The 25,649-nt window shown below is 50.5% G+C and overlaps 1 protein-coding gene across 2 annotated transcripts in view; it reads right to left on the bottom strand.

The window, feature by feature from the left end:
- The window catches only part of PAX5 (paired box 5), a 144,946-nt gene that overhangs the window by 69,467 nt on the left and 49,830 nt on the right, over positions 1–25,649 (bottom strand). For both annotated transcript variants that reach the window (XM_036433351.2, XM_045579997.1), the window contains exon 6: positions 14,459–14,634. In XM_036433351.2, the coding sequence (XP_036289244.1) occupies positions 14,459–14,634 (176 nt within the window). The remainder of the gene's footprint in view (positions 1–14,458; positions 14,635–25,649) is intronic.

Below are 25,649 nucleotides of genomic sequence, written 5' to 3'. Positions count from 1 at the left end.
TTCTAAAGTTGATGAGGCTTCATACCTCTGTGCCTGGGCACATGCTCTTCCTCCTACTGGAAAACCAGAAGCTGGGGAGATGCTGGTGGAGCAGCAACAAAGGACCTGTATGTGATCCAGCAACAACGGCGTTTCTCTCCCGGAGGAACTAAGGAAAACGGCAGCCACCGCTCCCTCAGGACTGTGCTGTGCTGGGAATGAGGGAAACCACAGGCCGGACAACCTCGCGGGAGGGAGGCTGGGGCACCCACAATGCCGCCTTCAGCTTACACGTGACCTCACTTTCCCCAAGATGTGGAAACTTGGCTCCAAAGCCAAACACAGTCTGCCATTTAGTTGTTAGCACTGTAGTAATGCCTGTTCCTTAGTGTTGGTAAATGGACAGTGGTTCCATAAGACGTTAGTCAGCCACTGAGTGAGAGGTATGGAGGAGTGCTGTACTATCTTTACAACGTTTCTGCAAATTTAACATTATTCCCAAAATAAAAAAGTGTATGTAAAAAAAAAGCCAGACCTCACGCATATAAGAGAAAAGCAAATTAAAGCCACCTTGTATTGTTTTTCATCTATCAGATCAGCAACGAGTCAAGAGATTAATAACACACTATGCGGGCAGACTGGGGAACTAGGTCTTGCCACATCCTGAGATGAACCTCTTTGGAGAAAGAGGGGTCTACCTTTCAAAATTCATAATGCATATACCCTGGTCCAGCTATCCCATCCCTGAGAATTTGTCCTGCAGGTATAACTCCACGTGTGCACAAATAAACATGGGCAAGGATGCTCACTGCAGCTATTTCTGAAAAACAAAAAGATTGGAAGCAACTAGTAGGCGACTTGAGCCCCTATTCTGAAAACCCATATGATGGAATGCTATGCAGCTGTTAAAAAGAATTACCGGTATATGGAACAATCACCAAGAAATATCTGTTAATGGGAAAGAGCAAAAATAGAATAATGCATATAGTATGCTACCATTTGTGTCCCAAAGAGGGGAGATATATATATAGAAATACATCTTCGTACACAGATACCTTACCCTCACCAAAGCATTGTATGCGAATCTCTAAAGAATACCAAAGAAACTGGTCATACCTGTTGCCTTCTGGAGGGGAACTGGGTGGCTGAGAGAAAGGCATAAGGAGAGACTTACTTTTCACTGTATACATTTAGTATTGTCTAAGGTTTTTACCATTCGCATGTACTACTTATTAAAATTTTTTTGAATAAAAAATAAGAGTGTCGTTCAGGTAAGTGGCAATGAGCATATGCTGCCTGAACTTGTACAGTGCTACCACTGTGCCCATGGGCACTCAGGACCCCTTTATTTTGAGAGGTGCCCTGTGTAGTTCTGCATCACCCATGTCTGGCATGAGTAGTCCAAGCAATGTGCTCAGCGGCTGGATGCATGAATTCATTGAACCACCTGTCTAGGACCCTGCCGCATGCCTCAGCTCAGAGGAAGGACTGAGACCCTCCTACGCCCGACCCACAGCTCTAGGCAGAGCTCAGGACTCAGAAAAAGTGACACTTGGCATTTGAACGGGGAAATGGGACAGGCTCCACTTCTCTGTCTCAACTGCTTTATGACTTTGTACTGCACAGAGACCCTCACTTAAACCTCAAGCAACCATGTAAGAAAAACACTCATTACCTTACTTTGTCCATGAAGGAACTGAGGATTAGCAAAGCCCAGTGACCAGCCCAAGCCCATGCAGCTGGTAGGCAGCAGAACTGGGACCTAGCCCAGGCAGTCTGGCTGCAGAGCCCACACTCTCAAATCCATGTTCTCCACACCCTCAAAGCCAAGGTCAGGGCTAGAGGCTTATGAAGCTTATGAACTCACTACAAGCTGGAGAAGAGAAACCTGATGCATTACTTCAGAATCCGTGAGATGCAGACTGTCCATTCCTCATGGGCTCTCCCACCGGCTCTCGGACCAGGCAAGGTTCTCCTAGGCCCTCCCTAACGAGCAAGCTGAGAAACATGACTGTCCTCCAGACCCAGGAATGACCGCCACAGTCTTAGGGTGGCCCTCGTGCAGGTTCAGGCCTAAGCCCCAAAGTGCAACTCAGAGAAAATAACTCAAGGAGCCTATATGGTGGTTACCCAATTAAACAGCCTCAGTTCACAGAGCTCGGAAAATAAACTTCCCCTGAGCCAGCCCGGGCCTGCATTCATCAGGGTGAAACAGCTAGAGATTATGACCCCAAATCTGCCGTAATTATGACCCCATAGGACAGGTGATCCAATGGCAAGGACAGGTCCTCCCATAAGATTTTTTGCTACAACTGAGCTTCTCCAAGGCAAGGAGGGTTCATCTTTCAAGGTGTATGTGAACATGTCTGAGCTGTTCTGCCTTCCTCCCACCCACCCCAGTGCAGATGCAGGTACCTGCCTGCTGGGTAATGGGAGACGAAGCCAGGTGCTGGTGATAGGTCACAGGCTGGCCCGGGCCTTTTGCGGGTAAAGCCAGTTGTAGGGCATTGGGATTCAATGGTGAGCTGTCAGGCGTCCCCAAGAGACACTTGAGGCAACTTATTTACCAACAGGCAGGTCCCCAACAGAATCTGAAAGCACCGTGGCCCACTTTCTGATTCTTAGCTCCTAACTTCCCAAAGCACAGGGCCTAAAAATAGGAACTTTTTTTAAAGTTTTAGAATACGTGGCCCAGGGCCATTCTTTCCAGCAAATTGGAACAGCTGGCTAGATCTTGAATGACATAGAGGAGCCAAAATAGGAGGGAGGTGGCTACTTTTTCCAAATCCCAAAAATCTGTTCTAAAGAGGACCAGAGGACGGCCAGTAGCAGGAGAATCTATAGCGTAGCCCCCAGGGCCCAGAGAGCAAAGGCCGTCCCAGTCATAAGCTATAATTTGACACCCAGTTCTGTTATTAAATGAATTTGTAAGAACAATCTGTATAAATTACTACACCTGTTCCTGAGAGTGTCCCACGGGGAAGTCATGTTCCCCTGCCCATAGCTCCAGGTGCAATCCTCACACTCCAACAACCAAACGTGAAGAGCACTGAGGTCTAAGAGATGATGATGATCCCACGGTTTAACAAACCTACTGCATGTGTCTTTCCAGCCAAATGTAATGTAAAAAATTTTCAACCCGGCCAAGTAGCTCAGTGGGTTAGAGTCATCCCGATATCTCAAAGTTGCAGATTTGATCCCCCATCAGGGCATATGCAAGAATCACATAATCCTACATAATATCCGTCATATTAGCATAATAAAATCAATCGAATGGTGGAACAACTGGTCAGCTGGAGGCGGGGCCAGCGAGCAGGCAGCACCAAACCAGCCAAGGCATGTGACAGCGGGCAGAGGGAGGAGATGAGGATGGGGTGCAGTGGGGATGGGGGGGAGGCAAGGCTGTCAGAAAGAGGCCAGACTGCAGTTTAAGACATCCCCTGAGGACTGCCAGACAGCGAGAGGGCACAGGTCAGACTGAGGAACCCCCTTGAGTACACGAATTTTTATCACCCAATCTCTAGTCCTATGCAATAAAAGCCTAATATGCTAAGTGTCTGGTCGACCAGTCAGCCATTCAACCAATCAAAGCATGATATGCTAATGGTATACTAAGGCCATTCAACCACTTGTTATGATGTGCACTGACATCACCAGGCAGATAGTCACTGGTGGATCAGTCGCTATGATGTGCACTGACCACAAGGGGGCAGATGCTCTGACCGGTAGGTTAGCTTGCTGCTGAGGTTTGGCTGATTGGGACTGAGTGAGACAGGCTGGACATGCCCTGGAGTCCTCCCTGGCTGGCCAACCTCCCACATCTCTCTCTGGCCCCAGTCATGCACTGGTGGGGTCCCTTGGCCTGGCCTGCACCCTCTTGCAATCTGGGACCCCTCAGGGGATGTCAGAGAGCCAGTTTTGGCCCAATCCCACAGGGAGTGTGCTGCTCAGCCAGAAGCCGGGCTCTCAGTTGGCGAGCACAGCAGCAATGGTGGGAGCCTCTCCTGCTTCCAAGGCAGCACTAAGGATATCCAACTGATGGCTCTGCAGGGGGAGCAGGCCTAAGCAGCAGTCAGACAACTCCCAAGGGCTCCTAGACTGTGAGAGGGCGCAGGCCACGCTGAGGGATCCACCCCCCCCCCCCAAGTGCACAAATTTTGTGCACCGGACCTCTAGTGAATGCATAAATAAGTGGAGCAATAAATCAATGTTTCTTTCTCTTTCTCTGTCCCTTCCTCTCTCTCTAAAATCAACACAAAAATATTTAAACTTCGTTTGGTATCAACTATCATCCCCTCAGTTTCTTCATCTTTTTTAAAATATATTTTTACTGATTTGAGAGAGAGAGGAAGGGAAAGGGAGGGTGAGGAGAATTGAGCCTGCAACTTGAGCATGTGCCCTGAACAGGAATTGAACCTATGACTTCTTGGTGCACAGGACAATGTTCAATCCACCAAGCCACACTGGCCAGACTCATTTCTTTCTCTTTCTCTCTCTCTCTCTCTCTCTCTCTCTCTCTCTCTCTCTCTCTCTCTCTCTGTTAATCTTCACCTGAGGATATTTTTCCCATTGATTTTTAGAAAGTGTGGAGGAAGAGAGAGAGACATTGATGTGAGAGGGACACATCGATTGGTTGCCTCTCACAGGTGCCCTGATGAGGGCTGGGTATTGAACCTGCAACCCAGGTACCAGCCCTTGACCGGAAATGGAACCCTGTGACCCTTTGGTGCGTGGGCCGACACTCTAACCACTGAGCAACCAGCCAGGACTGGGCTCCTCATCTTTCAATGAGAAAAATAAACACCAACCTGGACAAGTTTGTAATGAGGAGTAAACGAATAATACAAATAAAATCCTTAACTGTATGCACTGTCTATATATTCTATCATATTATATGTTGTTATGTTACATTGCATCGTATTTAGTGTGTATGTGTATGTATGTATTTAAACAGGTCTTCCAGAGTCATCAACCCTCACACTCTGGCCACCTGAAACTTCTCCCCCTTCCCAGATCGTACATGCTTTTGCTCTTCCTCTTCTCCACCTGCCACCTCCTTATTCATCCTCCTCCTTGTCCACTTCTTGTACAGCCCCCAGAGCCTAAGCTCTGTCTGCACCACTCAGGCATACTAGCATCCCCATCTTCCCACTGAGAATGGGGAAACGGAGGCTCAGTGAGGCTGGGCAACTTGATCAGACCACAAAGCCGACAGGTGCAGGCACCAGGTGCCAGCCCTCGCTCTGAACCATCGTCCATATGACCAACATGAGTGACCTTGGTGGTGCCGCCTGAGTCCCCAGACGGGCTGTGTCAGAGAGGGAGGGGCAGGAGTCCCTGAGAGCACAGTCATCGGCTCTGGCTGTCCCAGCCTTCCTCCCAGGAGGGACATTCACAGGCTCAGGAGTCTGGGAGTTTAGGTTTGAATACCCGCTTCTTCCTTCGAGACAGATCTAGCAGACGAGAGAATACCTCTCCTGTGTGCACCGACATGGAGATATTAACTTGCTTGTTTGTAGGGGGAAATTCTAGTAATACAACCCAGAATTAATAATTTATTGCGAAGATTTCTTAGCTCCTCGGGCACAAGTTCTAAAAGTGGTTCAAATTGCTGTTTTGACTTCATAATGGAATTTTCCCCTCTGGCCTGAGCTCATCTGCCTGTGTACTCTGTAGGCAGGCAGACAGTAAAATCAGAGAACGTTCCCAGCAACTCCGCAGCTCAAACATTCCGCCACTGCAGATCAGACAGCACCTCTGGTCCATCTCTCTGCCCTCCCTCCATCAATGCCAGCTTCCCTGCCTCCTCTCAGATCCCCGTCCTGCCCAGCCAGCCCTAGCCTTTCCCACCATGACCTCCACTAGCCACTCTGTGGGAGCTCTGCTGTGGCAAAATGCTCCTTGGTGATAATAATATTAATAACAAGAGAAGTAACAGTTATCAGTTGTCTAATGTTTACCTCATTGAATCTGTAAAATGACACAACTGTCATTAACCCATTTACATCGGAGAAAATAAGGTGAAAGCAGTGGGAAAGCCAAGTAGGTTTAAAATAATAACCTTGCATCCAAAGGCAGGAAAGCTAATGCCTGTTTGGGAAGTGATGGAGACTGGCATGCTCAGCCCTAGGAAAGCAGGTGGAAGCGCACAGACTCTGAGGTAAGCCTGCAATCGCCTATTATCATGTTCTCCCAAGAGGCTCAACAGTAGCATAACAGGGCTCTAGCCGGTTTTGCTCAGTGGGCAGAGCGTCAGCCTGAAGGCTGAAGGGTCCCGAGTTTACTTCCGGTCAAGGGCACATGCCCGGGTTGCAGCTTGATCCCCAGTAGGGGCCATGCAAGAAGCAGCCAATTGATGGTTCTCTCTCTCTCTCCCTGTCCCTTCCTCTCTGAAATTAACTTTTAAAAAGCAGCATAACAGCCGAAACTGGTTTGGCTCAGTGGATAGAGTGTCGGTCTTCGGACTGAAAGGTCCCATGTTCGATTCCAGTCAAGGGCATGTACATTGGTTGCGGGCACATCCCCGGTGGGGATGTGCAGGAGGCAGCTGGTCGATGTATCTCTCTCATCGATGTTTCTGGCTCTCTATCCCTCTCCCTTCCTCTCTGTGAAAAATCAATAAAAATATATTAAAAAAAAAAAAAAGTAACATAACAGGAATCAAAGTCACAAGAGGCTGCTTTGGAAGCCTGTGCTCCTAACCATGATGCTGCCCAGCCTCCAGGAGTCCTTTAGACGTTGGTCCCTGATGATGGCTCCAATGGAAAGCACACCATCCTCTCCTCCCTGTGGCTCTCGGGGTAGACAGGAGGGTCTGTGTACTCACTGTCCCCAGCACCAGTTCCAGGCATTGTCAGCCACACCATTCTGCCACGATGTCTCCTCCTAAGAACTCCATACTGTTAGTAATTACCCTCTCCCTCCCGACAGACGCCCACTCCCTGGGGACTTCCACTGTCATCTTCCCCTGCCCTGGACCTCCCGGAGCACACCTCCTTGACTCTATCTATTGGTCTTCGTCTGGAACTTATCCTGTCATTTGGAACGGGTCCACCGCCAGGACCTCCAGCCCCTATGATCCTTCTGAGCACAACCTCTCATCCTTCTCCTTCCACGATTTCATGATCCTCTGAGAAACAATCTATCTTTTTCTTTTTCTTTTTCTTTTTAATTTACAAAATAATAAGGGCTTGGAGTTTTTAAAGAGCTTTGTAAATAGCCACATTTCTTAAGCCAAACTTCCAGTGCAGTCTCAAAACAAACAAGCTGTAAAACTGAAATTTCCTGCTCTATTGTCTTTTGTTTATTGGAGAAAAAAACTGGTTAACCTTGTTCTGGGGGAAATATCTCTACTCAAAAGTCAAATTTCACACGAGACTTTCGGCTGTCTCTGTTGCTCTTACTTTATGCCACATGGCACAGCACAGGTGGGCAATGTCACTGATATAACATATCTGTAAAAAATATCTTGGGTGAATGAATGAATAAATGAATGAAAGAACATCCAAGCAAAGCACAGGCAGCTCTTTGACAACTCGCTCGTAATCTTTAAATCTCACATACACAGGATTTGCCTGTCATCTAAAGGAGTAGAACAGACAGGAGGAAAAATTGTAAACACGTCAAAATAAAAACAAGAGATTGAGTTCCGATTTGTTTTCTCTCTTACAGAATGTGTGCTCTGGAATGGATCTCAAGGATGACCCAGTCCCATCTCCTATCCCAAAAGCAGAAACCATGACCCAGAGAAAAAACGTCAATCCCACAAGCCATCACGAAAGCCTAGGAGTCCATCCCGTGCTTTTACACGATGAAGGAACTTGCTCAGTGTTCCCTTAAATAGTCCGCAGTCTTCCAATTCTGGCACCGTGATTTTTTTCAGGAAGACAAAAATACTCAGAATATTCAGCTGCTTAGAAAAAAATTTTAAAGCTCTTTAAGAAGAAGTAGGCACCCCCAGATAAGACTCTGGTCAGTAGAGAAAGTAGAGAAGGCCGAGGCCCCAGAGAGTCTAGGTAATTTTCAGCCTTGGTCACTTTGAGATGATGACAGTAGAAGGATAGGGGAGAGTATGGCTGGTCTAGAGACAGCCAGCACCTCTAGAGATCTAGGGAGCAGGAATTCCAGCATTGCCATTATCTCCTTCCGAGGGCAAGATGCCATCCAAGTTCAATGTTGTCTAAGCATCCCAGCTCAGAAAGAGGGGGCTTCCACCTCCCCTCCTCAGGCTGGGGAGAACTGGAAAAAGAAGTCCTCCCTGCTCCCTGCTACCATCACCTCCTTCCGTGCGAGAAGTCACTCATCTGCCTGGGCAGAGCCCAGGACCTTCCCTGGGCCATGCTTACCTCCGGGCTGCACCGCTGCGCCTCGGGATCAGAAGCCCTCCTCCAGGTTATCAGGCTTCCAGCTGGCAATGAGGTCAGACCGTGCCTGCTTCCCAGGAAAGGCCCAGCCATGGCCCCGCTCAGTTCCATTTTCTCCGTCTGCAACTGGGTGGGTGAGCCACCTGCTTCTTTAATCTCTAAAACATTTGACTCTTCTTCCCTTCAATACCCAAGCTCCTGCACACCACGCCCTCATCGGAGAAGTCAAATGCAAACCATCAAATTCTCTTCATCAGAGTTGAGCTGATGGAATTGAGTTGATGGTAAAGTATATACCTATAGATAGAAGCTTCTCCAACTGGGGCAGGGGGAGCGTTTTCCCACAGGTACCTTAGGTGGCAAGTGGTCACAAATCCCCTAAGTAGTAGCATAGGTTTCTGGAGCTACTGAAATATCTAGGAATGGCTACCCCAGAGGACCTGTGATGTTTATAATGTAAGCTGGGCTATCAGAAAGGCTGCATTCTTGCTGTGTGAGTGTGTGCGCATTTATGTGCGTGCCAGCTCACAGTCTGTGGCCCCTCAAACAAAGGAGAAGCCCGGTCCACATGGAGCAGGGAGAGGTCAGGTCTGGCTGCAGCTAAAGCATCTTGTGGGCAGGCAGAGGGACGTGAAGGATAGTGGTGGGGATAAAGTGCTGAGGTTGGGTTTCAACTTGGAGGAAACCCTGGGGGGCTCTTATGTGGAGAGCAGAGATCCCACAGCAGCAGCAGAGACAGGACAAGAGGCAGGAGGCCCCAGTGAAGGCTGCTTCCAGGTGAGCAGACTTAGGACTATGGGGCACACTGTTCCCAAAGCACAGCCAAACCTCCCCACCCGCCTAGTCCAGCCCTCTGGGATTTAAGTCGCCTGCTGCTTCTCCAGCCCCTGTCCCTGACGTCCTTTCACTCACCTGCCTTCCAACCGCCGAGGCCAGCTGCCGATTCCCTGCCACATCTGCGTTTCTTCAAGACCTGGCCCTCACTGTTCCTTCTGCCTAGAACGCCCTCCCCAGCCAACTCTACCATCCACAGATCTGTATTCTGCCCCCTCTCAAGGCACAGCACTAATGACACCTCCTCCAGGGAGCCTTCTGGTTCTCAGCCTGCATGCCTGTCTCCTCACATCTCCCCCTAACTCTCCTGGTGGGCACAGACCCAGTACACTGGATCATGAGCTCCTTAAAGAAAGAAACCATGCCTGGCACCTCATCTTTTCACCCACAGTTCCAGCCCTTTTTCTGACTCAGGTAGGTAGGCGCTCAAGGCCATCCCCAAACTCATCATCATGTTCAAAAGCACAACCCAGCCCCTTCCTGGGAGCAGGAAGCCCACGGGAGTCGGCAGTGCTCGCCCAAGCCTCCCAGCCCAGGGAGACCCCACTGTTCAGAGGGCAAAGCAGCATGTGCGAGCAGGAGGCAATTCTGGTGGCTTTCTCTGCCAGACAAGGGACAGGCCATCTCCCGATTTAACCCCCCGTGACCTTTGAACTTCCCGGGAGGTCAGCAGCGCGTCCCCGCTTCCCCAGCTGTCTTTCTGTCTCTGGCCCAATGGGAGGGAGGGGCCCTGGGCCCCGTTCCATTTTGTGCCCGTATTGATCTGTTGGCAGCAATGGGCTGGATAATTAGCCAGGAATTAGGGTTTCTATTACAGCCAGGAGGCTGCTCCAGCTGATTTATCACCTGAATAATTTACTGTGATTGAAAGGAAATTAAAATGAACTCCATTTGACAACTGTGAGCTTTTATGGGCTTTAGTGAAGGCTCAAAAGCCAGATTAATAGCCTGGTGTTGGTTAATAGTCTGCCGAGAGTAAATACGGCAGGCAGGCTGCGCTCGGTGGCAGCTTTCCTGCGAGGCCGGAGGAGGGACCGGCTCCCTCCAGGAGCGCAGCGCCCACGGGGGCCTCAACTCGAGTTTTCCTGAAACAGATCTCACTGTGCGACACAGAAACAGGCATGCACAGGCATGATGCCACCAGGAGTTGTTACTTTCCCCCTCTCTTCTCCTCCAAAGTGGTTTTTACTCACTTCCCTTGTAGGGAGAACAGAATTGCTTTTTCAATAACCATTTTTAAAAGGAAGTGTTTCGTTGCCCCAGGAGTGTGTACGCATTAACCCCTTCCAGCCAGGGCCAAGGTTTACTAAGTTCCCCTGTAAAAGTGAGAAGCCTGGGCCCACCCACCCGGGAGAGATCTTGGCAGGAAAAGCAGCAACGTGAGGGTGGGCTCTGAGCTCATGGAATTGACTGGTGGGACCCCAACCTGGGCATTTGGGTGGGTGACTAAGAGGATTTGACCACCCAAGCCTATGGCAAGTCTCTGAAGGTTCTGGAATAACAGGTGAACTCTTGAGTGCAAAAGGCCAATGCTGAAAACCAGCCAATCAGAAAACCGGCTTCTAAAACCTTTGGGGAACATGAAGACAGAAGGCAAGATGCCTTACACAGGATGAAAACTGAAGATCCTGAGGTCAAATTCTAGCTCTGTGGCCTCAACAAGTCCCAGAAGCCTCCTGTAAAACAGGGCTCACCAATCTTGCCCAGCCTGCTTATCAGACACTTCCATTGAGAGTCCAGCGAGAGAAGGGACGTGAAAGGTCTTTGAAAACTGCACAGTGTCACCGAGACCAGTTTGGCTCAATGGATAGAGTGTCGGCCTGCGGACTGAAGGGTTCCAGGTTTGACCCAGTAGGGCATGTGCATTGGTTGCGGGCATATCCCCGGTGGAGGGTGTGCAGGAGGCAGCTGGTCAATGTTTCTCTCCCATCGATGTTTCTGACTCTCTATCCCGCTCCCTTCCTCTCTGTAAAAAATCAATAAAATATATATTTTTTTAAAACTGCACAGTATCATGCCTCGGTGAGGAAGATCGCTGGTGTTATTGTTATCTCCGCCGCTGCCGCTGCTCTAGTTACCAAAATCACAATTACTGCTGCTGCAGATACGGACACTGAATTCCAGAGGAAAAACAACCTGCCCACTAGGCCAGAGCCAGGACTCCAGTCAACCTCCAACCCCAAGGCTGGCAAATGCTCTTTCTTCCCCACCAGGCCGCTCAGTGGGTGAAGCCGACCCCACGGCCCGCACCTAGGCCACTCGGCCTGGGAGCCGCGGTTCCGCTCACTATTGAAGGGGCCAGCTTCAGCGGCCAGAGCCCAGGCCCCCTTCCTCGCCTGCTCAGGGGCTCACAAGGCAAGGCAAAAGCAGGCAGGAGGGGGCTCAAGGAACCTGTACCCTTGACATGCCGGCCTTCCCAGCCTGCAGCCCCTCGCTCGGACCATCATTTGTCCAAAGTGATTGGGACTCGGGAGCGAGGGGTATGTCATTCATAGTCCAGTGCCTGTGTGTGTGCCCGGCGGCCCCGCCGCCTCACCTTCCATCTCTCCTCATTACCGCCCATTACCGGGAGGTGAAGCAGATTAGTCAGAAAGCCCTGAGTCAGTCATTATCCCACCCCCGGGTTCACCTGCAGGCCCCGCCTCAGCCCGCCCGGAGACAGGCCTGCTGCCGTATCTGCCTCCTGAAGGACACCGCACAGCCAGGCCGCTAGAAACAGCCCTCACAGTGTTTGTCATTCAGGTCTCCTTTCCCACGGGCCCCATCTCCGCCTGGGCCCGGACACCTGTCCCCCAACACCTCCTCCGTCACATCCCCCTGGGTGCTCCTCACCGAGGGACCGTCTCCGTCCATCCGTCCAGGGCTATAGAACCTTCTCCCTTGCCTTGCAGAGTTTGGATCCATCCTATTGCCCCCGGGAGCTGGCACCTGCTTCATCCTCCCTCCCTTGGGTGCTGACACCGTGCCAGGCTCACAGCCCAGCCTGCAAGAGCTTTGTTGGTGAAATGAGCACACGAGTGTCTGAGCAAGGGAGTGAATGAATGGATACATGGGCGGACTCCTCCCAATTGTGAAGCCCTGTCGTCTCTGCCCAGTCTTTCCGGGCATTCTAAACCAAATGAACTATGATTCCCACTCTGAGTGTCCATGAGGATCATGGGAAACACAGAGGGAAGCAGTGGCTGAGACTGAATGTCTTCCCTGAGAAAATAAGGGCCACGAGACGGCTGGTGAGGGCACCTAGAGGCTTTGCACTTGGGCCCTGGCTCCTCACCACTCACTGGCTGGATGGCCTCACACAAACCCTGTGCCCACCCTGCACCTCTTAAGTGGAGGGTGAAAGTTTGCAGGCACTAAAACTATGTGCCCTTATCAATGGTTGGAAGGTAAGTTTCCTCCCAGATTCTGGAGGGAAAGGTGGGCTTCATCAGAAATTTTCCTGACTAAATTCCTCTTCTTTCTCCTCCTAGGTCAAATGAGATGTGGCTTTGGCCGCCATATTTCAGGGGGGGCTCTGGGAAGTGGGAGAGGCTGTTTGTGATGGAAACAGACTCTTTTCCCTACAACCCAGCAGCTAGAGTGTGGGGCTCAGGTCCGTCCAGCCCACACAACGGTCCTTCCCAGAGGGGAAGGGGGAGACTTTACTCCACCTGTAGGAGAAAGACCAAAGCCCTGACCACAGCCTCCTTGACTAGACCCATCTCTCCAACACCACCTCCCACCCCTCTGGGCAGCCCGGCGCCGAAACCACAGCCTCTTGATTTCTTTCTGTTCTTTACTCCTTCCCCTCTCTCTCTTACCCCAGGACCTTAGCACTTGCTCTTCCTTCTGCCAGACACCATCTCCCACACCCAGGTCCCTTCTCCTGATTCAGCCCAACCCCTTCAGGGCTCAGCATAAGTGCAAATTTCTCCTTCAGGCCGGCTCAGCCTCTGCTTTATGCTTTTGAAAAACTTCAGACATCTCCTCCTCGGCACCTAGCACATCTATAATCCACAACTCCTTGGGTTATTCTTATTGGGATCCTTCCACACATCTGCAGACTCCCTGAGGGCAGGCCCAAGCCTGTCTCGTTCATGAATGTACCGCTAGCATTTGGTGTTGTGCCATGCACCTGGTAAACACTCTTCAATGTTTGGGAAGTGAATATAGGACTTGCTGTCTGGTCTTAGGCAAGTCTCTTTGCCTCTCTGGGCTTTGGCTTCCCCATCTGAAAACAAAGTTTATAGATGGTCTGTGAGAGCCCTGAGCCCTCAGGAAATGCTGAGAGGTGGCCAGGCTGTCATAGGATGGTGGCCCTGAGGCCTTGCACACTCCTCATCACCAAGGTCTCCTCAGCACCACGGACAGAGCTCGTGCACACAGCCTATGTGACTTTGAATGGCTCCTTCAGAAAATTTCAGAAGCATCATCTAATCAGCAGGTAGAGGAAGCTCAGCACGGCCATCCTTACCACCAGTACCAGATGGAAAGGTTCGGAGAACGCCATTGCTCAGAGGTCTCTCTGGCCCACCATGTGGGAGCTCCCGGCCGGCTGGGGTCATGTCTGAACAGCGTGTGCCCGCAAGGAAACCAGCCCAGGGCCTGGCACAGCCTGGGCATCAGGAACTAGTCTCCTGAATTGAATCTGGACCTTATCCAGGCCCAAGAGCCTCTCACTGGGCAGACCCTTTCTGGCCCCATCTCTGTGACCTTAAACAGAGACTGCTGCCCTCCAGGGCAGAGCAGGGGGCTGCTCAGCAAGGGGCCTCCTCCTGCTTCCTTCCCTCTCTTGCAAATGACTTAGCTGGGTCATTGTCCAGGGAGACACTTCTTCACTTCCAGACTCTTGGATCCAGCCTCTAAAAGCATGGCAGGGCCACCTGATGAGAGGGCTGACAGCGGGCACCCACCAGGACCACCATATGTGGTCGTAGGATGCTTACCCTGACAGGATAATGAATGACCTGAGACCACCTCACGTGGCTCTAAAGATCATCACACCCCCTGGGAAAGGCCACCATTCAGCAATGGCAGAGCAGCTGGACAAGCCACGTCCCCTCCTGGCCGTCAGGAAAGACAGAGGCACCAGGGCAAGAAGAAGTTGCCAGAGCCTCGAACACGTCCTCCTGACCTCGTGCGTGGGATGCTGTGACCAGCCAAGTTTGGCCGAGAACAAGGAGAAGCCGCCTCTGCGTAGAACTTGACGTTCCCACCCACCCGCAGCCAGGCGCCTGGGGAGGACACCCAGGCAGGCCTGCGTTGGGGCAGAGGCATGTCGGGCGGTGAGTCGCAGAGCGTACCTGCTCGGGCTTGATGGGCTCCGTGGTGGTGAAGATGTCCGAGTAGTGCTGCCTCTCGAACACGCGGTCCAGCACCTCCAGCTGCTGCTGCGTGAACAGGTCTCCCCGCATCTGCTTCCGGAGGAAGTCTCTGCCCGGCAGCGAGTGACCGTTGGGCACCGGAGACTCCTGAATACCTTTGGTGGGCATGAGAGAGGAAGGATGAGTTTGGCTTGCACACGTTGCAGAAGAAAGACATGGCAGACCCTGAGAACGGGAAGAGGCCCTGAGAGACCCGTGAGCTCAGAAGCAGACAAAGGGGTCCTGGCCAGAGTCATCCTGCTGGTTAGTCACCGCCAGCCTTCCACAGCCTCGGGCCAGGCACTGTGCAGAGCCCTTTTTACGTGCATCATCCCATCTAATCCTCACTAGGACCCCAGGAAGACAGAATTATTTTCCCATTTTTCAGTTGAGAAAGTTGAGGTCTAGAGAGATCGAGTGATCTGCCTGGGGACTGGATCTCAGGTTGACCAGAGGCTTAATCAGCAGGTGCCACAGTCTCTCTGGCACTGACATTCTCCCGGGAGGTACCGTTTTGTCCCAGAGTTCACAGCCCCTTCCTGGATCATTTGCCACTATATCATGTGGCCAGTCGATAAAACACTGTTAGGAAGGCTGTTAGGGAAACAGATGCTCTCATACATTCTGGTGGAAGCTTATTGGCCACACACTTAGGACAGACAATCTGACAAAAACCTCTCGAGACCACAAGTGCACATTCCCTTTGACAGAGCATCGGCACCTCTGGGAACTTATCTTACAGTTGGACTTACACATATGGGAAGAGACATAGGTTCAGATTCTAATAGCAAAAGACTGGAAACAACCCAAAGGTTTATGTTGTAGGGGCTGGTTAAGTAAGTCACGATGTGGCCACACCACTGGATACCGTGTGGCTACAAAGAGGAAAGAGGATGTCCTTTGTGAGTTGATATGGAAAGAACTTCAGCCCTAACTGGTTTGGCTCAGTGGACAGCATGTCAGCCTGTGGACTCAAGGGTCCCAGATTCAATTCTGGTCAAGGGCATGTACCTTGGTTGCGGGCACATACCCAGTAGGGAGTGTGCAGGAGGCAGCTGATCAATGTTTCTCTCTCATCAATGTTTCTCTCTATCTCTGTCCCTTCCTCTCAGTAAAAAAATCAATAAAATATATTTTTTAAAAGAACTTCAAGATACATTATTCTATGAAAAATAAATAAGCACAGAAAAGCACAGCATGTAGAATTACAACCTGTTGAGTAAAATTGGAGAAAACAAGATTTTATATGCATTTTATATAATGGATTATAAACATATATAATGTACATATATTAATATATGTCATATATCTATTATTACATAATATGTAATTATGTGATATATATTAATATAATATAAATATACAATATAGTCTACATAATACATATACATATTAAAATGCATATAAAATACACACACACATACACACAAAAGAACTTCGGAAGGAAACAGGAGAAACATTCAGAGTGGTTACCTACTCAGAAGGAGAAACTAAGTGGAGGTGAACAAAGGGGAGGGCGAGTTTTTCATAACATGTTTGGTTTGTTTTATTTTGTTTTGTTGCAGAATTTTAAATGCATTGTCTATTCAAAAATGCAAATTAAGAAGAAAGTACAGGATTAAATTCTCTGCGTGTTCTTTATTGCTGTTAGCTCTTCACACTGTAATAGTCTCTGGTGATGATGCCTACATATCAATGAAAATATTATGAATTATCAAAAAAAAAAAAAAAAGGAAATGAGATGGAATATCTTTTGTGAGCCTGGGACTTGAACTGTTCAAAATGAGAGAAAATAAGGAAGCCACCGTTTCCAGGAGGAAATGGCCTCAGGCCCATCATTCCCCGGGGCCTCTAAGACCAGGTTGCTCATGCTGGGCTGAGTGGAGACGCTGTGGGAGCTAGGCCCAGAGGAACAGCCTCTGGCTCTGCCTCTGCCCCTGAAGGAGGCGCCATGCGTCAGAGCTCTCCCTGACTGGTGCCCTTCTTACACAGGGCCTCGTTCGCCCTGCCGCCCCCTCGCCGCTCCCTGCCAGCACACTGCCGACCTAGACTTCATTCATCTTGTCAAAACCCACCCACGTGAGGAATGAGGCCAAACCAAGGGATACTGTGTCACTGAGATGCTGCCCAAAGTTGACATTTCCCCCAGCTGTCCTATGTGGGGACAAGTGCAACGTAGGGTCTGACATTTGAACAAAGACACCAGCTTTGGGGTTCACATGAGTGTTGGCCTTTCAGAGTCCCTGGATAGGCTGGCAGCTCAGAGCACCCCAAGAAGAGCCTTCACAGGTGGTTCATGAGCACCCTGAGAAAATGGACCCCAGATTAACTATGATCAAGGAGGATACCATAGGCTGGGTCCCTGCCCTGCCCACAGGACATCATCCTCGTCAATATCATGACACCCCTTCTTCTATAATGGCCATCCCAGGAGCACCAAGACTAGCAAGATATGGGAGCTCATGGCCCAGCCTGTGTCTGCCCAGCAAGTCCTCCTATTAGGTGTTGCGCAAGTGTACACATGTAGACACACTCATACACACACACACAAACACTCATATACACACACTCATATGCACACACTCATACACACACACACACACACACACACGCGCGCGCAATGGAAGAAGACTCCACATGCTCCTCCTAAGCTATTGCTATTGGCCAGTCATCCTGGCCCCAGCCACCCCTGCCAAAGCTTGGCCTTGGCCTTAGTCCAACAGTGTTCCCACCAAATTTCTCCATGTCATAGAGGCCACATCTACTCGCAAGACTTCTCTCTGTCCACCAACTTCCCTTATATTCCCCTCTCTCCATTCCCGACCTGCCAGCCATGGCTAAAACGCCTAATGAAGGCTTCTTCCCTTCAGCCAGCTCCTGGCAACTCCCACCAAGGCCTCACCTGCCCCAGATGGGCAGTGCCCACCTCTTCTCTTCCCATCAGACGTGTCCCAACTCTGCCCCTCCAGGAGGCTCTCCCTGTCCTCCAGGCCATCCTCCCACAGATGTCTGCAAGCTCAACCCCTCTCCCATGGTGTCCACAGCCTGGTTCTTTCAAAGCTCAGAGTCTAGGAAAGGTGGAGCTTTGCCTCCACTGAGGAGGCTCAGAAAGGGTGGCTCAGCTGAGCGCTCCTGTGTGCAAAGTCACTGTCTGGTCACTGAGTAAAGCCCAACACAGAGTAAAGACTCAGCATAGGCCAACTCAAGGGCATGCCCTGGGGGTCCTGGGGGCCCGTTCCCCGAGGACGCTGCACACACTCCAAGAAGAGGCAGCCTCACTGGGACTGGCCCCGAACCTTCCAGGAAGAAGACTTGCTGTGTCCTGCTCTGGCTTTCTGGACATCAGCCACCAGAGCGGGGAGAGTGTCTAGGCTGTCTTGGAGACCCAGGCACTCCTGGTGGAGGACTGCAGCTGGGAAGGGCCAGCTCCTCTACAGGCATTCACCCTGACTGTGATGGCTCCGGCTGCTCTTGTCCAGCCAGCAACTCCACCCCCAACCCCCACTTTGCTTTCTCTACTGAGAAGGTGGATGCCACCTACCCGGTCACTCTGAACAAATGCCTAAAGTCTGTCATTTCCTGAAGAATACTTCAGACATTAGGTCCTAAACATAGAAGCACTTATTCATCCATTTAACAAATATTGATAAACTGTTTACTCTGTACCAGGCGAGATTAAAAACAGAGGGTACAGTGATGACCAAGAGAGGCCCTCTTCCCAGTCTACAAAGGGCAGCCCACTTCGGTCCAGTCCTCACACAAACAGATCTATGACTACAACTGTGACTACTGCTAAGTACAAAAGATCTCTGGCCATAGCTGGTTTGGCTCAGTGGATAGAGTGTCGGCCTGCAGACTGGAGGGTCTCAGGTTCGATTCCGGCCAAGGACACATGCCCGGGTTGTGGGCTCGATCCCCAGTAGGGGGCGTGCAGGAAGCAGCCGATCAATGATTCTCTCTCATCATTGATGTTTCTATCTCTCCCTTCCTCTCTGAAATCAATAAAGAAATATATTTAGAAAAGAAAAGAAAGGAAAAGGAAGGAAAAGAAAAGGTCTCTGGAGATATTTACATAGGACTGTCTACAATGGGGGAGCAGGCAGGGAAGTCTTCCAACAGGGCGTCATGCTTGAACTGAGAGAGGAGGATGAGGGGTCAATAGGGCAAAGAGGGCAGGGGTGGGGAGAGTGCCAGGCAGGGAGACAGCTGTATAAAGGCCTGGAGATGAGAGGAGATAAGAGGAAAAGAGGGAGTGAGGGGAAGAGACCCCAGGAGGCCCTGGCCAGGCAGCCATGGAAGCCCCTCTCCCCTCCCCCCAGAGGATCCAAGGCCTTGATGGGAGAACAGCGGGAGCCACAGAGAGGGCTAGGAGACAATCCCTTCACATTTCTCAGTCCCTGGGCCTGAATCACTAGCTCTTTGGATCAAGCCATCCTTTCTAATTCCTGCTCCCAAGTCTCCTTGTCAGAAAAGCTCAGGGATGGCAACATGAGTTTTCCACCTGTGGGCATCTGAAGGTGATGCCTGGCAGCCACCGGTGATTACCATGCCCGCAGAAGAGGTAACCCAGTCCTCACTGCCGTGCACAGCGTTACCGGGACAGACACAGCCTGCAGCACACAGGCCGCCTCCTCCAGGACGCCTTCCTTCATGTTCCAGCTGCCTTCCCCTCTGACCACTTTCTCCCTGGACCCTTCCCTTTCACCCTGCACTATCAGCTACCGTAGGTGGGTGAGGGGAGTAGGAGGGAGAGAAGGGGAACCTCAGTCAATTCATCTCTGTCTTCTCCACAGGGAATATTTATGGGGGGGGACGGGGGGGGGGGAATGAACAAATTAGCAATGCATGTGGCAACCACCTTCACTCCACAGGTCTGGTCTGCCAATGTCAGGACCCTTCTGTCTGACCTCCTTCATTCATCCCTTATTCCCTCGCCCAATCTTAGTGAGCAGGCACTACTGTGCCCACGCTAGGCATATAGTGATGGGCAAAACCGGGCCCAGCCCTGGTCCCCCTGGAGGTATGTCCGGTAGAAGAGGCAACTGTCCATTGGAAAGTAATCAGACCAGCAAAGATAAATGTGCCAACCAACCTAAACACTCACAAATACCAACAAAAAGACTCATGGTTCCCAGGCCAGGGGCACAGCTGGCGGGCCTCTGGGTGCCGCACACAGTGGGTGCACAAACAGAGCGTGCTCAGAGACAGCTACAAAAGTGAACACAAGAAAATCATCCCCAGCACGAAGGCAGGGCCGCACCTCCAGGCCTGCAGGGGAAGCTGGCGTCGTGGTTCTCATCTGGGCCGCAGAGATGCTGTCTGACCTCCCTGGGGAACGTGGTCCTGGAGGCAGGCTACAGAAACGCCGGACCCATTTTGTTCCGGGAGAAAACTCTGAACGCCCCATGTGAACGCTGTGCTTCAATATATGGACAGACATAGGCCGAAGTACAAAGGTATAGAAGGGGTGCGGTATCTTTAAATCTTTTTTTTTTTTTCTTACTCCAAATCAAATAATATGTAATAGACCCAGTGCTGGGCTTAGTCAACCATGGCTGTCAGAATTAACATTCTGGAAGCTAGCTTCAGGGGAGCAAGGGGCAGGAAAACCCGTCTCGGGGAGCGGAGGAACGCTGGCTTTAAATTTCAGGTTAAACCAATGTTATTCACAACCCGGCTTCAGAGCTAAACGCTTTACAACAATCGGGTCCGGTCACGAAAAGGGGGAGGAAGCAAAATAGCCTCCGATTCCCATCTGTCAAAAGAAAGCTGTCTCCGGTGTGTCTTAAAAGATCATCAACCCATCGCATTTTCTTCAGAGCACAGCAGATTCCGGGGTTTTGCATTTTTCTTGGAGGGTTCTGGTTTGTTTCTTTAAAAACCATCATGTACTTTATGTCTGCAGATGCTCGCTGCGGGGTGAGGGGGTGGGAGGAGAATAAAAACAAACAGGAACCTCCATAATCCCTTCTGGCATCGTGGTCACCGGGATGCAACCCCTTCTGGAGGCCTAGGAGCCCCAGGAAAGGAGGCTGTACCTCAGGCAGCCCCCCCATCCGTCTCTGAGAACCATTTCTCCACACAGCCCAGCCGGAGCTGGAGCCGGAGTCGTCTCAGAGCCTCCTTCATCCTCGCAGTCACTCCTCAGCACAGCAGGGCAGGGGCAGGGCCCAGTGGGAAAAGGGTTGGGAGCCAGTAGACCTGGGTTCTTGCCCTTGCTCTGCCCTTACTTGCTGGGTGAGCCCAAGCAAGTTCCTCTCCCTCCCTGGGCCTCAGGAGCCACATCCATAGGCTAAGGAAGCTGAGTCAGTCATTTCTGTTTTCTCCTCCAACATGAGCCTCGATTTGTCTCCTAAATAGGCATTCCCTATTTTCCCATTGTGGTAGTTTGTGCCGTCTTTGTAGGGGACCCTCCCTCCCCATGCTCACTCTACCCTTAAACGACTGCCCAACCCTACCTTTGCTTAACACTTGCTTTGGGAATGGGCCTGAGAAGAGAGTGGGGCTGTGGGGGGGCTTCTGGGAGGGCGTCGGAGACAGGAAGAAAACTCTTTTCTTCACGGGGATGCATTTGCCCTTAATCATTTTGAAGCTGTGAAAATGACTCCCAGGTCCCACCATGATTGCTTTTAGGCACTACACCATCCCAGTGCCCTTAGCCCCGGGTCCAAGGTCCTCTCCAGCTCTGGCCCTCAGGTTCCATCCAGAGTACCTGACAGCAAGCCTGTTCTCGGCTTCTCCCCCACAGGACTCTGGCACCCACCCTGCCCTCCCAAGTGCAAATGAGGAGACAGAGCCAGATCTTGGCAGGCCATCTGCCACTGCCGTCTAGAGCCACTGTGTTTGGGGAGACTGAACTGGTGTGGCCCTGGGACATCCCCAGCTTGAGTCAAGGGAGCCAGGGAGCTTAGGGTTGATCTCCTTAGGTGGCGGCAGTGGCTTAAAAGCAGGTTATAAAGCAGAGACCATCCAAGTTCAGACCAGGATAATTTGCAGCTCTAAGGAATTGTTTCAGCCCTGGCTGGTTGCTCAGTGGTTAGAGCGTCAGCCCACAGACCAGAGGGTCACGGGTCCCATTCCTGGTCAAGGGCACATACTTCAGTTGCGGATTTGATCCCCAGTCCCAGTTGGGGCACATGCAAGAGGCAACCAATCTATGTGTCTCTCTCAGGTCGATGTTTTTCTCTCTCTTCCTCCTCCCTCCCTTCCACTCTCTCTAAAAATCAATGGGAAAAAATATCTTCAGGTGAGGGTTAATTTAAAAAAAAAAGAGAAAGAAATTGTTTCAGATGCAATAGAAGCTTACTGAGGGCAATAGTGGCTCCAGAATTTCTCCATAGGAGGGACTAGTCATGACTATGGGTTAGAAAAGGAAGAAAATGGGGTGTTTATTCTGGGGCTATATTAGCAAAATGCCCTGCATACAATTGTGAGAATATCCTCTGTCTCAGCACAGAATGAAGAGGCACTGCCAGAGATGCTGAGGACACGGGATTCCCCGAGCGCCCCTGACTTTACTCTGCATGGAGCACTGCTCGGCGCCAGGCACTGAACCAAGTTATTTCTGCTTCTTTAAATCTCACTGATCCTCAGAACAACTGTGTGAGATGTGAATTCTTAACCCATTTTACAGATGAGAAAACTGAGGCTCAGAGACGCTGAGTAAAACTGAGCCTCCGCTGGGACTTGTACCTAGGTCTCTTGCCTGAAGATCCAGTGATCTCTCTCTGCTTCCCTTTACTTTCAGGTCAAGTACTAACACCAAAGTCCTGTGTTTCCTCCACTGTAAATCGGGAGCCATGGTATGCGGAACAATCCCTGAGGCTTTTGTAAGGATTAAGTGAGGTAATCCCTGAAAGATGCCTGGCAGGGTACCTGGCACCAAGGTCGCGTCCAAACAGTGTTCGCTGTTGTCTTCGTTTTCACCAGGAAAACCCTTCCGAGGCTTCCCCAGGACACAGCCCAAGCCTTCTGGGCCCCCAGGATCTGCCCTTCCAGCCAGGGTCACCCCACAATACCATCCCAGTAGGCTACTCTTCGTTCCTCAACTGTCCCTTCACTCCCCGGTCCTCTCAGAATCCCCATTTAATAGCTGAGGATACTGACAAGAGATAATAAGTAACTTGTTCAAGGTCACAGCACATACATGGCAGAGCATTTGCACACCTCTTAGCATGTTTCAGAGTAAAGCTGTACTGTGATGGACGTACAGCACACTGTGGAAGCCTGGGCACCCCAGATGCAGATAGGCCCAGGTTCAAATCCTCGCTCTGTCTCTTACAAGCCTGTGATACTTGAGAAACTTCCTTAACCTCTCTAATCCTCAACTTTTTCACCTATAAAATGGAGCAATAATGATACCTGCAGTTGATGAAAGAACTGAACAAAGATAATGTAAAATGTGCCAGGGTACCTGGCACATAGTAAGTGTTCAGTAAACACGAGTTGTTTATAGTTGTTTCTCTCCTTCCCTGCTGACAGTATGAGCTCCCTACGAACAGAGCCCATGTCTGACTCACCTCAAGCACAGGAGATGCTAACCATCGGTGCTGACTGAATGAGTGACCTCAAGGGGCTGCAGGTCCGAATGATTCAAAAGAGCTCAGCAGTAGGATGGTCTCTGGCATCATCAGAGAACTTGGGGGGCGGGGAAGTGACCTCTATTATATCAGTGACCCCAGAAGAGGAAACAACTAAGGGTTTACCTACTTCTAAGAAAGATTTGAGGCAGTTCTTAACATTTTAAACTAGAGGATGATAAACTGCCAACGCGCAGTTGAACTCTCAAAAGGAAAAATTGCTCTGCGTCCAACAGGAACAACAAAATGCCGTTCATTCTTTCTAATCAAAATAATTCACGGAGCTTCTGATCTTGGCAAGGTGGTGTTTGGATGCTTAGGGTGACCTAGAGATGATTCACAATAGGGGGTAGGAGGGATGGGGGGTAGGAAGTGGCTGAAGGAGGGACTATCCGAGCTAGAATTGAGATAAGGGGAAGGGACAAGATGCAGAGAAAAGAAACTAGGATTCCAGGCACAGACAACAAAAGTCCGTCAACAAAATTTCCAGAGCATCTACTATGCGCCAGGCCCTGTGCTGGGGGCCGGGGCGGCAGGGCTAGCAACGTCCCTTGGCAGCAGCCCGGAACCAAAGTTGATGTCCCGGGTGGTGTTTATAAATCCCATCCTAAACTGGAACTGCAGACTGAGGAAATCAGAGTGGCACGGAGGAAAATCCCATCGGAACGGCCATTATTCCGCCATTAGTTTCACTCCATCCTTCTTCTTAGAGAAGGGAAACGCGAAACTGTAAAATTGCCCAATACGTGCAGGTTCGGCCAGAGGGGACCTGATTGTGTTGTGTGTTACCCAGTGAACCGCAGGCTGTCAGGGAGCGAGAGGCCCCAAGGGGCCTGTGACTACACACTCGGGGATCTGACCGGGTCCAGAAGGCGGGTCTGAGGCAAGGTGGGTCTAGGAAAACACCAGGCCTCCGATTCCTGTCCAAGCCACCTGGGTCTGTTCATTCCTGAGCATCAAGCACCACACCCCTGCTGGGTGTCTGGCCCTGCGCGTGGCCCGTGAGCTACGGAGGGGCTTACGTTCTCACCCCTGCCCTCGAGCGGAGGAGGGAGACAAGCGTATAACCCCAGCATAGGAAAGTCAGCGCTGGGAGTCTGAGAAGCAGACACCGCCTGGGAGCCACACCGGAATAGCCAACCCTCACTTGTGCTTCCTCTAAGCCAGGCACTATTCTAAGCACCTTAATCCTCACAGCCACCCAGTCAAGTCTGTACTTGTCCCCTCCCATTTTGCAGATGAAGAAACTGAGGCACAGAGAGGTCAAGGGACACGCCCAAGGTCACAGAGAGCAGAGAGATGAAGGAGCTGGAATCCAAACCCAAGCACTCTGGCTCCAGTGTCTGCTCCTAACCCTACACTAAACCCCTCCGCTAAATCCAGATTGGGGTCGGGTGACCCGGAAGAGGAAGAGGAAGCCCCGTTTGAAGGATGAGCAGCGAGGAGTTAGCCCAAGGAAGCGACGGAGGAGAGGAAGAGCATTTCAACCAGAGGGGACAGCATATGCAAAGGCCCAGCAGCAGAAGAAAGCGTGGTGCATGGGGAAGGGCTAACATGCAGTAGGACCAGAATGCAGGGATAGGGGTAGTGGGAGGTTAGCGGCCTGTGCAAGGCTCTTTCCTCTCTGTGGCTGCTTGGCACCATTTCCCATTACCCAGAGCCTACTGTGTACTCTGATATACCAACAGAGCAAGTGCATTATTGAAGAGATGGGATTTCTCTAGGCTGAAAGGAATGAAGATGACCTCAGCGAGCAGGCAGGAAGGAAAGAATACCTCGTGCACTGCCACAGGACAAGTCTGTTCTCCCTAATCCACACTGTCCAAGTCCATTACCTCACATGGTGGGACCTAATTACTCCACCTCGAAGAGAGAGAGGCACACTAATTAGGAAGGATGTTAACCACCACAGTGAAACTCTTCCAAAAGCAAATGAAATATTACTCGGAGCAAAAGGGTGATTTGTTTCTGCGAGTTGTGCTTTTTAAATGAGATCAAAGAATGCTAAAGGCTCCGTTTTAATTATACCTGGAAGGACTTCTCCTGTGTGCATCCCTTTCTCGGCTTTCACACACACAGCAGTCTGTCTCACACGCCAGCTATGCAGAAATAAATAAATAACTGGGTTTTAAAATAATTCTTACTCTGATACCTTTGCATTACCCCCACTTGAGTTTTTAAATTACTCTTTATTTTTTTCCAAGGACAATATAACTAAAAAAAAAAAAAAAAAAGGTTCATATTTTGAAGTGTATCTATCTGATCATTGCGCAAATGTTTTCAGGAGAAATCACTATATTTCTCCAAGATGGGCATGGGTTTTGTCATAGATCAAAGTGAGTGGGAGGGGAAAAAAAAAAAAGATAAATCATCAGAGATCCAAAAATACTTTTCATTTGGAGCAGATATCAGGCCATTTCGATGGCGCTGATGGAGTCCCTGTTCTGTCTCCATTACCCTGGGCAGGCTGCCCCAGCCAGGAGCCAGCCACCGAGATTATATTCCCTATAAGATGGTCCTCAATATATATATATATATATGATCTTCAACCT

The sequence above is a fragment of the Pipistrellus kuhlii genome, unplaced genomic scaffold (genome assembly GCF_014108245.1).
Source record: "Pipistrellus kuhlii isolate mPipKuh1 unplaced genomic scaffold, mPipKuh1.p scaffold_m20_p_12, whole genome shotgun sequence".
NCBI classification, from domain to species: domain Eukaryota; kingdom Metazoa; phylum Chordata; class Mammalia; order Chiroptera; family Vespertilionidae; genus Pipistrellus; species Pipistrellus kuhlii.
Note: the sequence above shows the minus strand (reverse complement) of the source record. Positions and strands in the feature narration are given on the sequence as shown.